This window comes from Physeter macrocephalus, chromosome 14, assembly GCF_002837175.3.
Source record: "Physeter macrocephalus isolate SW-GA chromosome 14, ASM283717v5, whole genome shotgun sequence".
Classification (NCBI taxonomy): Eukaryota; Metazoa; Chordata; class Mammalia; order Artiodactyla; family Physeteridae; genus Physeter; species Physeter macrocephalus.
The window spans coordinates 55,479,097-55,496,397 of NC_041227.1; the positions used below are offsets into that span (position 1 = coordinate 55,479,097).

A 17,301-nucleotide genomic window follows, 5' to 3' on the forward strand; every position below is an offset into this window, starting at 1 on the left:
CAGGTATTGACCCGGGCCCACTGCATTAGGAGCATGGAGTCTTAGCCACTGGACCACTGGGAAGTCCCATTAAGGCTATTTTAAAAAGTGACTTCTGGGCTTTAAAAAGAAAAAGCATTTTCAGTACCACTGATCATCTTTTATCTTTGAAGATAAGCAGCTGACAACTTCTTGGAGGACTGTGTTCTTTTAACCATACCAGTATATAACTGGTGAATGTTACTGACAGTTCAAAGTGCATCTTTACTCAAATTAGGAATGTTTTCAATAGCCACTGAAAGTATTATGCTAGGTCATCAATAAGGGATCAATAAAAGAACTTCTAAAAGTTATTCATACATGTAATTTAATAAAATAAATCTACCAAAAAAGAAAACAAGGACTTAGCCCTGAGGTTTAATAGAGTTATTAATCAGTAGAGGTACAAGTCAGGTGAATTTGCCTCTAGCAACATGAAAGTGTGACAGGGACAATCCAGTTTTATAATTGACAGGGCACATCAAAGGGAACAGAGTGAAGCAAGCACTCAAGACTGATATAGGGAGATCAGAAGGGAGCTCACGTTTTTTCACCTTTGGGGAGGCTAAATAGTCTGTTTCTGTTTGGTAACAGCTTTACAAAAGCAGATAAAGGGAGAAGAGGTAAAGCTTTTCTCTGGTTTATTTACTCATTTGCATTTCTAATGATAAATTCAAACGAGGCTGTTTGTATTTGCAAACCAACAGGAGAAAAAATCCTAATTGGAAAACAAAATTAAAATTTTCAAGGATGGACAAAAATTTATGGGATATTCATCAAATAAAATTATTACCTTGCAAATATAAAGAGAATAAACTACTGGTAAGACATGTGGGTTAATCTCTAAAACATGCTCAAAAAAAAGACAGTTGGGTGCATAATATGATTCCATTTATGTGGAGTTCAAAAATGGGCAAAACTGGGACTTCCCCAGTGGTCCAGTGGTTAAAACTCTGCTCTTCCACTGCAGGGGGTGCTGGTTCCATCCCTGGTCCAGGAACTAAGATCCCACATGCCACAAGGTGAGGCCAAAAAAAAAACCAGGCAAAACTAATCTTTGGCAGAACCGTGATTGCCTTGGCAGGAGGAAGGGATGGATTGGAAACAGGCAGAAAAAAACTTTCTGTAGTGATGAAAATGTTCTATATGTTGATGGGGGTGTTTACATAATTGTATACACTTGGCAGACTCATTGTAAACTTGAGATCTGTGCATTTCACTGTATGCAAGTTTTATCTTAATAAAAAAACGCTCTTTATGTACACCTTCTGTTTGCTGGACCTTCTTTACAAATAGTAATTACTCCTACTAATCTAATCCTTTCAAAATTGCTTTCTTACCCTAAAACTTAGTGTATTTGCCAGGGAAATAGCAAAGATGGTGGAGATTGCTTTTGTTCTAAGTAACTTGTGTAGTTTGTAAGCAAACACAAAGTCCTTTAGGAGGATTGTACTGCTCAATTCAGAGGGGTGAAATCTCAACCTAATCACAAATAAGGGTGCAAAGCAAGTTCAGTATATGTTTTCTTCCATTATGCCCTCTCTAGCTAATCTATTTTGCCAGTAGACATATTATCATCAGTAGCCTCACTCTTCTCTAAACTCAAAGAATAGAACTTATTTCATTGTAATTTGGCCATCATTTATTCTAGACTGGGAGATACAGTTCTTCACTACAAAGCTACAACATCCAAGGTACTGATGCTATTTTTCTGCTTTAAGATGCATTGAGAGAACTTGTGTATCTGAAACTGGTTCCACAGGCCATGAAGTGTAAAATCTTGTACACACTGCAGTACCGTGCCTATGTGTGGTCTGATGCCCAAACACGACATTGAGGACTGTAGAGAAAACAGGTTCACTCAGAGTATGATACAATTACAGGTGATATAAACAGACAAATCCTTCAAAAGGGAAGATGACAATTTTTATTGTTATTACAAAAGCAAATTTTTTTAACTTCAGTCATTTGAATAATTGCAAGAGCAGACTAAGGGCTTAATCCTCACACAGGCACCAAGTCAGGCACAGTAGGTAGCTACAAATCATAAGAAAAAGGTTTCTTTACCTTGGATTCCCGTAATTCCTACCTAGAGCATTCTGCCATGCTTTGAAATTAGGTTAAAAACCCAGCAAACCTAATCAGTTCCCTTTAATTCTTCTTAAAAAATGAGAGCTAGGTATTAACCTGCTGTCCAGTGAAAACTAGTCACTAAATCCTGGCCTAAGAGCGAGCCACATTTGTTTTAGAGCAAAGAGAAGAAACTAGTTAACTAAGAGGTGTGTCAATTTCTGAGAGCCCCATGTGAGTCCTTAAAATGTAGACCTTCTGGGCTCAGACCTCAGTTTCACCTAATGCATGTGGATGGTCACCTGAGGAGTGCAGGAGCTCCAGCTCCAGTACAAACGCTCTTCCCGGGGAAGCAGGAAAGGAGGTAGCAGGGACTTGGGCTGACATCTGAAGCACTAAGGTAATGTGCCTGGCATTGGGTAGCCTCAGGAAGCACAAAATGCAATTCTACCTTTGCTGTCCACAAACCTGAGGTTTAAAGGGCACAGTGGCATGTGTGGCAAGGCAGAAAAGACAATTACCATTCTGAGAATTGATGAAGAAATCCTGCCTAATTTTCTGCCTAATCAGACATGGTACCTATCTGCTTCTCCCTTATTTTGGAGAACACTCCAACACTCCCACACCTCCAGGCCCTTCAAACATTTCTTAGTAAACTCAGCTAGCACATTACTGTTTCAAGGAAGCATAGGATTAGAGGTATGTGAAAAGTGTATTTACTGAAGGGAAGACTCAATATGTTCTAGGATATTGAAAATTAAGAATATCCTAGAGCCAAAACTATCACAAGTTGAACCAAATTTACCCTACCTGAAATTTGGCAGTAAATTGGTTCAAATGGAATCCACTGAACTACAGGAAAATAACACTTCCTATTCCATTTACTATGAAATCTAATATAACCAACTGACTGCTAAATTTAAACCTACTAAGTCTTTGAACTCAAAGTTGTGCATGTGTAATTACATTTATATAACAAGTTGCTGCCATGGCAAGATTTCTAGAGAAAGAAACAAGATCATAAAGGTATTAGATGGCACCTGCTATAATCACTGAAAAATTAGCTGGAGGAAATATAAGCCATATTGTTTGGAGACAGAAAATCGTCCCCTAAATTCTGATTGCTATCTACCTTACGTGTATATGTCTGTGAGAGGATTAATGGCACAGTTTATTCTGATAAGATAGGCCAACGCTGAAAATTTAGTCATCCTACAGTCAGAGCTACAGTGCTGTTACCAGAATTTTCACAAAGGGTTTTTAAAAGCTGAAAGTTGCATGATGTTAAGAGCTACAATAAAAACTGTCCCTCGACTACCTTAAATTCCTACCCAAAGCAGTGAAGCTGTCATCCACGAAGCAGCGGTCCACGAGGAAGTCCATGCCGATGAGGAAAGGTGCTAGAGTGCTGTCATGTGGAACAGCCATCAAAGACCACGGAGTAATTACAGTCACAACTACTAGTGTTTTCTGAAGATTGCCAGGGAGTTTAGTTGATTTTTTTCAAAAATTCCTCATGGAAGCAGTTTTTGACCATAAGTTCACCTTCTTCTTGGGTTGTACAACTGCGGCTGGTTGAAAGTATGACCCAGAATATCTGCAGTACTTCAGCTGAGGATGCCTGTAACTGTTCAGTTGCATCACGTTCAAAGTCCATCCCATATTGTAAAAGCAGTTCTTGTAGTTTATGTAACTAGCAGACAAGTATGAATTACTACCTCTTGTTACAGTGAACAACCTGTATTCTTTTATAATTTACAAAGTTTTTACATTCAATTATCACATATTTAAAGACTTTCAATTCAAAACAAATATACATGGGCTTATTTACTCAAGAACACTTTACTATTTGTCACTTAGTTTCATGGCATTATATACTCATCCATCTCTTTTGGTTTGATTTTACATAATTTTCATTGGATAAGTTCTGTTTGCGAATTAAAAACAAGAAGCAAATGCTATATTTCCCCTTCTCCCACAGTAATAGGATTTAAAATGGCCATTACTTAGGTGTTTATTTCAATATCTTTCTTAAATTCATTTCATTAATTTAAAAAACTATAATTAAATAATATATCATGAAAGCTGTATAAAGAACATCATTAATGCAAGAAAACTGATTCTAACATACCTATGCTAAAGAGGAAAAAAATATTTAGGTCTGTAATATCCTAAGTCTGCAGCCAATTACCCTATTTTTGCCTTGTCAACAATATAAACACGTTTGTACTTACAGAAGACAAAATGACAGCATAGGAATCTGTATTGCTTTTTAAAGGTCCAACATCTCCACACACTGCCAGTTCACTTCACACATTATATTTGCCCATCCAAGTAACCAGGCAGTGTAATGAGTTTAAAATGCATCAAGTTTAAGTGAGCATTCTTCCCAAAGAACTCAAAAGCCCACAAAAATGTATGGTGTTGGTTAAATTAACAATGAGGTTTCTTCTAAATAATCTTACTTGCATAAATGTACAAGAATCCATTGAAATTTTTATTTCGTAATTATTATTTTTGTTTTAGAGGTAGGCCCTTCACAGTTGATATCCATGTCATTTTACTTGAGTCTTGGCAACATGCACATAATAACCTAAAAGTGTAAATGTTTTAATAGCAAACATAACTGGTTTTTTAAAAATGTGTTCAATTTAAAAATGGAAATCTATCTCTGGAATTAATTTCAATGACTCTTGAGCTTTTAAAGATTCATTAAAATCCAAGCAAATCCTAGTATTTTGTTATTAATTTGGAAGTAGAAAAAGTTATTTACTATGCACTGATTAAAGTTCCCACATATCCCAGAAAAATAAAAGCCCAGAGATTTGCAGACATAATAAAATTTATTTAAATTTCATGCAATTTTAATAGCCATGAGTATAGTTATAGGGTGCTGCAGGACAGTAACTATGCTCTGTCCATAAGATGTGGCCTCATTCATGAAATGAATGGGAATTTTACAGTTAAGAAAACAGGATCACATTAATTTTTATGTTCTGTGACTGGAAATACAGTCTGACTAGGCTTTTCTTTTCTGAGGCAGAAGATTACACGGAAGGGACATGTCATTAAATACACAAAGTATCTTATTTAGAGATAAACCAATCTAAAAGAGGCCAAGTCTTTGATAAAGGGGGCTGATAGAGGGGGCATCCAATAAACCCAGAAAGTGTCCCTTCCATTTCCCATTTATTCTCATTAAAAAATTTCAAAGTTGTGACACAATTATAGCAGAAAGTCAGCCTTTGATCTAAAATCCACAATGCTGCATTGCAGTTCATCCAAATCATAATTTAGCAAATTTCAAGAAAACAGTCAATTTCGAAAAAGTGAGAAAAACTTACACTGTGCTTGATTCTTTTTATCACTGTTAACTTTAGTCTGTGCAGATTCTGATGGTTCTAAAAATATGTTCATTTAGTTGCTGGATGAGATTTAGCTTTAATCAGCAGGGATCATCCAGCCTTTAAAATTACTAATACAAACAATAAACTGAGTAATTTGTAGAACTGGCACTTGCAGTTGATACAGTTTTCATATTAGATGCATGCAGCTCTTATAAATACTAAAGGAGGCATTTCTGTCAGGTCTCAACATGCTGTCTTTATTGTAAATTCCATTAATTTAACAAGTTAATGGAATTTTTTGTAGGGGTACAATTTTATTATGCTTTATATTTATAAAAACTACAGTATGCTATTCTTGTATTTTAAAACCACTTACTGTGTTTAAGAAATCATGTTAAAATATAAATTGGCAGAAACTGGTAGACCTAATAAAGCAGTGTCATAGTTGCATAAAGATATTGTATGTATGCATTAACCATCAAAAGAATGGGGTCAAACTAATTCTTTTAATACAAACTTGAACATTGTTTGTAAATGCCTCATTTAAAGCACTGGATAAGGAAAGTTTAGAAAAGTCCAAGTAATAAAATGTACTCAATTACTTGGTAAAGTTAAAAAGCTAATGCAACAATGTTACATCCAGATAAAAAACATTATTCAAAAGCAATTCAAATACCAAAAAGGGTTTCAAATTGAATATTTTATTAACATGGTAGTTGTCTTTGTAACATGTGCACACACACTCGCACACTCAGAATGATCTGCCTGGGGGAAAAAAAGACTAAGTATGCCTAAGGGGAAATGAAAAATAAAAAAATTCCTGGTAGGTTTTCATTATTGTAGGCAATTATGTCCACATCACTTACAAAGCTATTGCCAAATCTGTCCAAGGAAGCAGAGTTTGAGAGGGGAAGAAAAAAATCTTGGGAAAAATTCAACAGTGGCATAGCAGAGCTCTCAATATGAGAAAGCTGACATAATGTGGACTTTTGCTGTGGATTTTTGTCTTTGCAAAACATGGGGAGAGGTTTGTCAATGGGCAGAAAATAAGAGTAGGCGGTGTGAAGTAGGCTTTTGCAGTCAGTTTTCCTCACAGTATTGTGCAGGGTCATCAAGAAAATGCTTAGTCTTTCTCTGGAACCAGTTTCAGAACTTTTCCAATTGCAATGGTTTTACCTAGAAATGAAATTTTTAAAAACCTTTTCAGTAGTTAACAGCAAGGCTATGTAAGATATTAAAACTTATTATTTTAAATCATTTTATTTTAAATCATTATTTTACAATGTAAATTACTAATTAACTGGCTTTACCATTAAAGACATGATTTCTGATTAATGAAGGGGAACTGAAGATATGATTTTCTTTCAAAAATCTATGCTTGGAGAAGTAAAATGTGGATATCCGTACAATGGAATACTATTTGGCAATAAAAAGGAATGAATTACATACAGTGCATGCCACAACATGACTGAACCTCAAAAACATACCGAGTAAAATAAACTAGACACTAAAGGCCACAAACTATATGATTCTATTTATATGTCGTGTCCAAAAAAGGCAGAGAGAAAAAGTAGATTTATGGTTGCCTAAGGCTAGGGGTGGGAATACGTGGTGACTTTGTAAACAGGTATTAGGGTTCCTTTTTAGATGTTCTAGATGTTATAAAATTAGAATGTGGGGATGACTGTACAACTCTGTAAACATAATTTACTGAATTGTATACTTAAAACAGGTCAATTTCATGGTATGTAAATTATCTCATTAAAAGCTGTTAAACAGGGCTCTCAGTCCTATTATAAGAGATACAAAACCCATGTAGATCTTGTGAAAAACCTAAAAGCCAACTACTCTTTAGAAACAAAAATTCTGGGGTTAAAAATTCTTGCTACATTAATTTCTTCTGCCTGATTTTATCAGGTAACTAAAATTCTCGTTTTGTTATATTAATGGGACAAACCCAGTAACCAGTTTCACCAAGAAGAGTTTTAAGATAATGACTTCAAATGGCACCTTTATACAGATTTCTCCAAAATAAGGCTCAGGGACCATATTCATCATATTCCCAGTGCTTGACATGGCTCCTGCCATGCAGTAGATATAAAGTAAAGTTTTTGCTGTATGAAACTGGAACTAATATATGAACTGACTATTCTATATTTCAAGTGAACCATGAAGTTGTATGTAAAGTTTTCCATAGTCTTAAAATAGTTATCTAAGTTAATATAATAATCTATAGAGAAATGTTTAATAAAAGTCATTTTGTTTCCATGATACCAGAGTTTCATGGCTGTGAGATAAGAAAATTATAGCTGTTCCAATCCAATCAGGTAGGCAGAAATGGACACACACACAAAAGAACATGAATATTAAACTTCTGAAATATTAGGTGTTAAAGACTATCAATCTATGTACCCCTTTTATCTCCCCCCCATTTCAGTGTGATTAATGTTTATCCTATTTGATTTTAAAATGATTTCTTCTGAGCATAAAAAAAGATGTCTACCGCAGAGGCTTGCTTAGCAAAAATTTGCTCTACAGGATAGAGTCCTTCAAGATGAGTTTTAATCACACATATTACAGAGGATTTCATCATAGAAATGTCTTATTTAGTAATAAAATGACTCTCAAAACCCACTGCTTGCAAAATATTAAAATTAAGATTATTCATCTAGAGCATCACTACTAAGATGTGTGGTCAAGTCTGTCTGCTGTTCAAGTCATTCAACTCATAAAACATTATATGAATATATTATAAAACAAGTATCCAAGTTTCCTATGAACTTGCAATGTGCGCTGCACTCAGATGAAGATTACCAAAGCTAAGCATCTTAGATATAACACTAGACATCAGTTTAAAGGCTTACCCTCATCTCTTAAAGTAAAACGACCCATCTGAGGGAAGTCTTTAAAGGTCTCAAGGCAGATGGTTCCTGCTGTTCTCAAGCGGGCAATGCATACTTGATCTTGTTTCACAAAACGGGGTCGAGTCTTACTTTTTTCTCCTGATTTTTTGTCTACCAAGCAGATTAAGGCCTATCCAAGAAAAAAGGATGAGATTGGAATAATGTCAAATAAAAGAATCTTTAAACTAATACTAGAAGTGCAAATAAGAATACATCACTGTTGCTGATCAAAAATTATCAAGATGAAATGGTCTTAAAACAAAAACCTCAATTATCTTAAAACTTACTGTTATTTCGACTTCTTCAATACAGGTATGGATATGCAGCACCGCATTATAACCTGGGCAGATGATGGATTTGTGCTCTATAATCACTATCTGTCAAACAAAAAAATTCACATCTTTATCCCTAGGTAAAAAAGAATTGAATGTGTAACTCACAATCTCAATAGGGCACCAACTTATTTTTGTGTTAGAAGTGGTAGATCAGGTTGCCTTACCTCCAAGCATGAACTTTGATATCCTTACCTCACTGATCTTCTTGGCAAGCACACAAACTTTAAAGACACAGGCAGACTTTCTTCTCTGGGAAGGCTTTCCTCTATACTCCCCACCAAGGAATTAATCATTGCTGCTCACATGCTAGGTTTTTTCCTCCTAGTATCCATTTCCCAGTATCCAAGGTCCAAAGTTAACAACCTTGTATCTGACATCAAAATCTAACTTGATTAGTCATCGTATCTTAGAACTCAAAAATTCTGCGAGCTGTACCAATCACTTATTCTTTCATTCTCCTGGGGAGGTCAGGTTGCTAATAACATGGAGAAATTACGTGTGTTTTTCTGTCTGGAAAGTTATTTGCTCTGAATGAACAGACAAACCATGACTTCCAAGGCAACTACGCTCTACTTAAAGTGAAAAACACTTAGAGCAAAATGTAAGTATCAATATATATTATCAACAGGAAATAAAAAATAAAAGGGAACTTACAAAGAATACTACCTACCCAGTACTTGTACCACCTTAAAGACTTTATGTGTATGAGATATACATCACAGTTGTGATCTCTATATATGGTTTATTCTATTTCAGTTCCCCTTCTGCACACAATGGCATGTCACCAATAATCAAGACAAAAGAGATTTAAATTCTAGTTTCATTTAGACAGTGAACATCATCATGATAATTACAATAACTGGTTTACCTGGGCATCAAATGTGCGACCAGAATGACAAAGATTATTAGGATCACAAAGTATGAACCCTGGAAGAATCTCCTCCTCTTCAATTCCTTTCAGTCTGATTTTGAGGTTTTCACCTGGGGCTACAGAATCAGTTTCTACATCATCGGAAAGGATTCCAAGAACTTCCACGTTGTGCTTAAAAAGAAACCAAGATTGGAGATTTTTTGACACATTCACTGCATTATAGTACAGAAAATTATCTGTTTGCTGAAGACTTGCAAGTTACATTTTTCTGTGGTTGTTGATTAGCCAAAATAATTCTTTGAGTGTGAAACGTTATAACATTTGTATGACACGAACTTAATGAAAAAAATCATATCCTAGAAGTACAAACTGCCAATTAGAATATTTATCTGTCCATCCTAATAATTTCCAAATAGAACAAGTATAAACTAACATTTGCTTTTACTTTTTCAAAATTACAACATTAAATCTAAAATTTGGATTTTAATTTTATGGATGTAATTTTTATTATTACTGTTAAATTCCAGGAGTTAACAGACATAGCTTCCATTACCTATCAATCCCCCAAACATCCAAAGAATGTACTTTTCTAAGGTTATTTGAACAGCTAAGCTTTAAAGCACATTGACTGTTTAATAGTTTCCTCTTGGGGTGATGAAAATCTTTGGGAACTAGACAGTGGTGATGGCTGCACAATACTGTGAATGTACCTAAATGTCATTAATGGTAAAATTTATCTGTCTTTTACGACAATAATTTTTTTTTTAAAGAGCATATAGATGGGGGAAAAAATGTTAAAAGGAATACTCACTAGTATTCCCTCACTTTATTCCACTTCTGCCCTTGGAGGTAATTCATATTTTTAAAACACATTCCAGAAAACAAACAAAATAAAGCCTTCAAGACAAAAATGAACTTTCTCATGATGGCAGACATACAGTAGAGAATCCAGAATCATTATATTCCATACCAGAATTCTACAAACTGTCACTTGCTAAACTCTAGTAGTTTCCCCATACACACACACACACAAATAATGGCTTTCTTTCCCAAAAGGCAGCTTATACCTTACTGATACCTGTCTGTTGAAATTCATTCCAAGAACTGTTAATATAGCCATATCTGCTAGCAAATTCTTTACAATAATGGGATAAAGGGGTAGAAACTAGCAGTTCCACCATATACAACTAAACAAGTATATGCAACTAAACAAATAATCCATCATAATAATTCCTCTCCCCAAATAAGGACTTTTATAGCTGAACAAAATAGAGCAAGTCTAATCTCTAATCCATACTTATGAAAAATTAAGATTAAGACCAACAAATTCTTAGTTTATGAAAGGTATTAAGGATTTTACCTACTCTAAGTACCTCACATAAGTGGAGTCATACATGATTTATCTTTTTGTGTCTGGCTTATTTCACTTAGTATAATGCCCTCCGGGTTCATCCATGTTGTAGCCTATGTTAGAATTTCCTTCCTTTTTAAGCTGAGGTAGTATTCTGTTGTACGTATACACCACATTTCATTTGCTCATTCATCCATCAATGGACACTACAGGTTGCTTCCACGTTTTGGCTATTGTGAATAATGCTGTTATGAACATCAGTTCTTTTTTTTTTTTCCTTTTTTAAAATTATTTTTGGCTGCATTGGATCTTTGTTGCTGTGCACGGGCTTTCTCTAGTTGCAGCGAGTGGGGGCTACTCTTCATTGCAGTTCATGAGCTTCTTGTCGTGGTGGCTTCTCTTGTTGTGGAACACGGGCTCTAGGTGCGCAGGCTGTAGAGCGCAGGCTCAGTAGTTGTGGTGCATGGACTTAGTTGCTCCGCAGCATGTGGGATTTTCCCGGACCAGGGCTCGAACCCGTGTCCCCTGCATTGGCAGGCGGATTATTAACCATCGTGCCACCAGGGAAGTCCCTGAACATAAGTTATTCAAGGTCTGCTTTCAGTTCTTTAGGGTATATACCCAGATGTGGAATTGCTGGATCATGATTATTCTTTTTAGTTTTTTGAAGAAATACCATTATGTTTTTCACAGCAGCTGCACAATTTTACATTCCTGCCAACAGTGCACAAAGTTTCCAATTTCTCCACATCCTCACCGGCATTTGTTATTTTCTGGGGTTTTTGACAGTAGCCATCCAGATGGGTGTGAAGTGTTATCTCACTGTGACTTTGATTTGCATTTTCCTAATGATTAGTGATGTTGAGCATCTTTTCATGTGTTTTTTGGCCACTGTACATCTTCTTTGTAGAAATGTCTATTTAAGTTCTTTGCTCATTTTTTAGTCAGCTTGTTTTCTTTTTGTTGTTGAGTTGTAGGAGTTCTTGATATATTATGGATAGTAACCCCGTATCAGATTTATGATATACAATTTTTTACCCACATTCTGGGTGCCTACCTATTAATTTTTTAATGTAAAATAGCCTGGCATCTACATCTTTTAAAACATTTCATTCTATTCATTCATACATTTCATTCTATTCCACTGAGACTCAGGGGACTAGTGAACTCAGTGAACTGAGTTTTTAAGGCTTGATTAACAACTGTAAGATATGCTACACTGACCTGCTTAGTTATTAGTATAAAGTGACAGCTTGTACAAGAAGTATATTAAGTATATTAGTATAGTATATTAAGGCCCTTTACCTTTAGCTATAGCCCAGCTCTAGGTTCACTTGCCCATAGGACTTTTCTTTCTATTGTGATAAAATACTCATAAAATTTACCTTTTTAAACCATTTTACATTGTACAATTCAGTGGCATCTACATTCACAATGGTGTACAACCATCACCAGTATCTGGCTCCAAAACACCTTCATCACCCCAAAAGGAAACTCTATACGCATTAAGCAATCACTCCCCATTCTTCTTCCCCAAGACCCTTGCTTCCATCTCCACAAGCAAACTCAACTTCTGTGACTGCTGAACAGACAAAATAGAGCAAGGATTCAAACTGACCATTATTTCCATTCATTTATCATTGACTTTCAAGTTGCAGAGATAATTACCTTAGAAAAACAGTACATTGACAATTACCTTTTGTAATTCACTGTGCCTGGAATAAGCATGGTAAAGAAATTCTCAGGGGACCTCCCTGGTGGCACAGTGGTTTAGAATCCGCCTGCCAATGCAGGGCACATAGGTTCAAGCCCTGGTCCAGGAAGATCCCACATGCCGCAGAGCAACTAAGCCCACGTGCCACAACTATTCAGCCTGTGCTCCAGAGCCCACAAGGCACAACTACTGAAGCCCACGTGCCTAGAGTCCGTGCTCCACAACAAAAGAAGCCACCACAATGAGAAGGCTGCACACTGCAACGAAGAGTAGCCCCCGCTCACAACTAGAGAAAGCCCCTGTGCAGCAGCGAAGACCCAACACAGCCAAAAATAAATAAATTTATATATAAAAAAAAACAAATTCTCAGTTAAATCTTAACAAAGTCTCTATTTGGAGGTTCTGATGATTCAGGCCTGTTTTCCTACATAACTAATACCTCTAGATTGTTAGAGAAGTCCTCTGGAAAACAGGTAACAGTTTCTTAGTAACATGTCATCTGCAATTACCAGCAACTGAGCAGTCAGAAATAACACAAAGGAATAGCTTGAGATTTTTGCATGTTACTTAATGAAACCCTCTCCAATAAATGAAGAAATTACAATAAGGTAGAAAGAAAGAGTTAGGGAAAGACCCATTTATGATAAAGGCAAATCCTCTTCTCCCAAAATAAATTAGGAACATAGGTTAGACACATTATTTTATAGTACACAACATAACTATGTACAAAAAATAAAAGGAAGCTAATTATATCATGATTAAAGCTGAGTTTTCATCCCTGGCTCACTTACTAATCCAGTGTGTTAACAGAAGCAAGTCACTTAACCACTTCAGATTTCTATTTACCTCCTGTAAAATAATGGAGTTGGGCTTCCCTGGTGGCACAGTGGTTAAGAATCCGCCTGCCAGTACAGGGGACATGGGTTCAAGCCCTGGTCCGGGAAGATCCCACATGCCGCGGAGCAACTAAGCCTGTGCACCACAACTACTGAGCCTGTGCTCTAGAGCCCGCGGGCCACAACTACTGAGCCCACATGCCACAACTACTGAAGCCCATGCGCCTAGAGCCAGTGCTCCACAACAAGAGAAGCCACTGCAATGAGAAGCCTGCTCACTGCAACTAAGGGTAGCCCCTGTGCGCAGCAACGAAGACCCAATACAGCCAAGAATAAATAAATAAAAAAACAAAGAAAACGGAGTTGAAGCTTTCATGATGATGCACCTTTTAACTCTAACATGGAACTAATACTGTCCCTTCTCCATTTGTCAATAAATAACATCACATATTCCTGATTAAATTTTGTGCTTGACATTAATATAACATAATCCTGGATTTAAGAAGTTGTTTCTTTTAATGAAATCCCTAAGATTGAAAAGTTCTGGCTCCTTGCTAATATTTTCAAGAGAAAATTTAAATGAGCAAGAGCATTACTAATTCTTACCTTGTTTGGCATCATAACAAGCTGCTGACCTTTACAAATAGATCCTGATTCTAGCTTTCCCAGGACCACAGTGCCCATATCCTGTTTAAATTTAAAATGAAAAACCAAATGTCAGACTTCTATTACTACTCTACAGCAGTTCAACAACCCAAAGTGAAATCTTGCAGGGCTTACTCATAAAAGAAAATCTTTAGCTCAAGTGGTAGAATGCTTAGGATTAATCTTAAACACAGGTAAATATATCTGTGTCATAAGTATATGTAGAATTATAATACTAATAAATAAGTAGGCTTAGGATTTAAAAAGAAAGTACACTGCAGGAGACAGGGCAGCATTTTATATTTGAAGATCTGAATTATTTGTTCAAATTCAGGTTCTCTCAAAAATATGAGACTTTTCTCTCTTTTATAAAATTGGAAAAATACTTGTTCAAGCAATTTAGCATGAAGCTAATCAGAGAATGAAGTGTTTGAGAAGGGCAAAATATTACATATTGATAGTGCAATACTTAAAAACCTAGTTAAAAATAGTGAAGCTTATTTTTTTAAAGATTAACATCCAGTGTTGGTGAGGCTATGGCAAAACTAGCACTCATATACTGATACTGCTTGCTGGTGGTCATGTAAGTTAGCATTGTATTCTGGAAGGCTGTTTGTCAGTATCCATTGACTTTAATACACAAACCCTTCCAGCAGTTTTACTTATATGAGTCTCTCTCTAAAACTGATCATTGGCTCACTGGAAAATAGCTGAAATAAACTAAGTTTGTTGATTAAATTATGGTCTCTATATCACTGAATAATATATAACCATTAAAAAAGAGACGTCTATGTTATGTTGTTAATTATTAAAGTTATTTCATAATTTAAAACAAAACAATTTATCACCTCCCATAAAACCCAAGTTCTTCAACATTTTGGGTACCTTGTACTTATCCACAATTGGCAGCCTGATTGGTCCATCAACTGATCTACTGAAGTTTGGCAAATTATCCAGATATGGAATAAATGGTAATCCACTGAGAACATAACAATATCCATTAAAGAGAGTCAACATAAATGTTAAAATTTTAAGAAATTACATGACTCTAACTTTATACAAAAAAAAGTGGTTATAACAAATTTCCATTCTACCAATGTACTCTTCTCATTCAACCTTTTTATTATCCAGTTCATTTCACTTATTCCTCAGAAAAATAAAAAAAGAAAATAACAAAATAGCTCAATATAATGAAAAAGCTTCCCCATAAACTTAATTTTATTAAAATTGAGAAACGTATTTTATGACAAATAGCCCAGATGTTGTAATAAAATGACTCCACTCTATTACTTAATTTTTATGGAGTTTTCCAGCTCTGAAATCAGGATTCTATAAAATATTAATAGTTTCCCCTTTAAAACTACAGTATATGGATTGGGAGGCTTAAAATTGCCAAGATCGCAATGCTCCCCCCAAACCGATCTACAAATTCAATGCAATCCTTAGTAAAATCCCAGCTGCCTTTATGCAGAAATTGATGAGCTGATCCTAATATTCATATGGAAATTCAAGGGACCCAGAACAGTCAAAATAATTTGCGGGAAAAAAATAACAAAATTCAAAGACTCACACTTCCCAATTTAAACACTCATAAAGCTAAAGTAATCAAGACTTTACCTTACAAAAAATTAATCCAAAATGAAACACTCCCCTAAGAGCTTCAGTAGGCTTAAATGAAAATAACAGAGCTAACTCTTTATGACTGGATTAGGCAACACTTCCCTAGCCATGACACCAAAAGCACAATTACGAAAAAAAACAGGGCTTCCCTGGTGGCGCAGTGGTTGAGAGTCCGCCTGCCGATGCAGGGGACATGGGTTTGTGCCCCGGTCCAGGAAGATCCCACATGCCGCGGAGCGGCTAGGCCTGTGAGCCATGGCCGCTGAGCCTGCGCTCCGCAACGGGAGAGGCCACGACAGTGAGAGGCCCGCGTACCACAAAAAAAAAATAATAATAATTAAAAAAATAAAGTAGACTTCATCAAAATTAAGACCTTTTGTGCTTCAAAGGACACCGTCAAGAAAGTAAAGACAGCCCACAGAATAGGAGAAAATACTTGCAAATTGCGTATCTGATAAGGGACTTGTATCAGGTGAGTAAAGTACCCTTAACAACTCAATAACAAAAAGACAACCCAATTAAAAGACAAAGGTCGGGCTTCCCTGGTGGCGCAGTACCCCGGTCCCACATGCTGCGAGCTGGCTGGGCCCGTGAGCCATGGCCGCTGAGCCTGGGCGTCCGGAGCACAGCTCCGCAACGGGAGAGGCCACAACAGTGAGAGGCCCGCGTACCGCCAAAAAAAAAGAAGACAAAGGTCATGGTATTTTTAACGCCAAGGTTACAGTCAGTATTTTCTTAAATTACTTATTAAGTCACAAACTTTTAAAAAGGTTACTTACATGTACCAAGGACAGAAATCTGATTGCTCTTTAAGATTTGCTCCAGTCAGTCCTGAGCAGGGCATGAAGTGAATGTCCTTTTTGGGATTGAAGCCAACTTTTTTCAAAAATGGCACTAGTTTCTCTTTACATTCTTCATATCTATTAATATTTATAAATAACTCAATTATAATGTAAAGCAACTGAACTCTAGTTTCAACACTACACAAATTAAGGTTAAGAAAAACCCCAGGGGAAAAAAAGCATACAGTAACAAAACCATCCTTTATTCCACTAACATGTCTATAAAAAAAACAAACAGTAAGACATCCCAACTTACCTCTCATTGCTCCAATTTACTGTTGGATCATCCATCTTATTAATAAGCACAATTAAGTGTTTTACACCTGCTGTCTTTGCCAACATTGCATGTTCTCTTGTCTGTCCTCCTTTTTCAAATCCAGTTTCAAACTCTCCTTTCCTAGCAGAGATTACCTATTCCAAGAAATCAAACAGTTTATTCTTACACATTCAGGTACGTTCTTACACATTCAGGTACATTCTTCTAGCAATAAAACATCTTTCCTTTCAGCTTTATCAGAAGCTTCTTCCAAAAAAATATAAGTAAATGAGTTATAACATACATACTTTTGAACATCACAATGTCTAAATGCTTTAAGATTTTGGTAAATGTTTCTTGATTCCCAATTCTCCAAAATCTAGTATGCCTTTAGTTTTATTATTTTTTTTTTTTTTTTTAATTTTTTTGCGGTTTGCAGTACGCGGGCCTCTCACTGCCGCGGCCTCTCCCGTTGCGGAGCACAGCCTCCGGA

At 36.1% G+C, this 17,301-nt stretch overlaps 1 protein-coding gene across 3 annotated transcripts in view; it reads right to left on the bottom strand.

Annotated features, from left to right (window-relative positions):
- Positions 1-5,672: 5,672 nt before the first annotated feature.
- The window catches only part of GSPT1 (G1 to S phase transition 1), a 32,740-nt gene continuing 21,111 nt past the window's right edge, over positions 5,673-17,301 (bottom strand). For all 3 annotated transcript variants that reach the window (XM_007126834.4, XM_024123311.3, XM_024123310.3), the window contains exons 8-15: positions 16,809-16,963; positions 16,490-16,630; positions 14,976-15,069; positions 14,052-14,132; positions 9,542-9,715; positions 8,626-8,715; positions 8,300-8,468; positions 5,673-6,611 (exon numbers count right to left, since the gene is read on the bottom strand). In XM_007126834.4, coding sequence (XP_007126896.1) covers positions 6,559-6,611; positions 8,300-8,468; positions 8,626-8,715; positions 9,542-9,715; positions 14,052-14,132; positions 14,976-15,069; positions 16,490-16,630; positions 16,809-16,963 — 957 coding nt within the window. In that variant the 3' untranslated portion in view covers positions 5,673-6,558. The remainder of the gene's footprint in view (positions 6,612-8,299; positions 8,469-8,625; positions 8,716-9,541; positions 9,716-14,051; positions 14,133-14,975; positions 15,070-16,489; positions 16,631-16,808; positions 16,964-17,301) is intronic.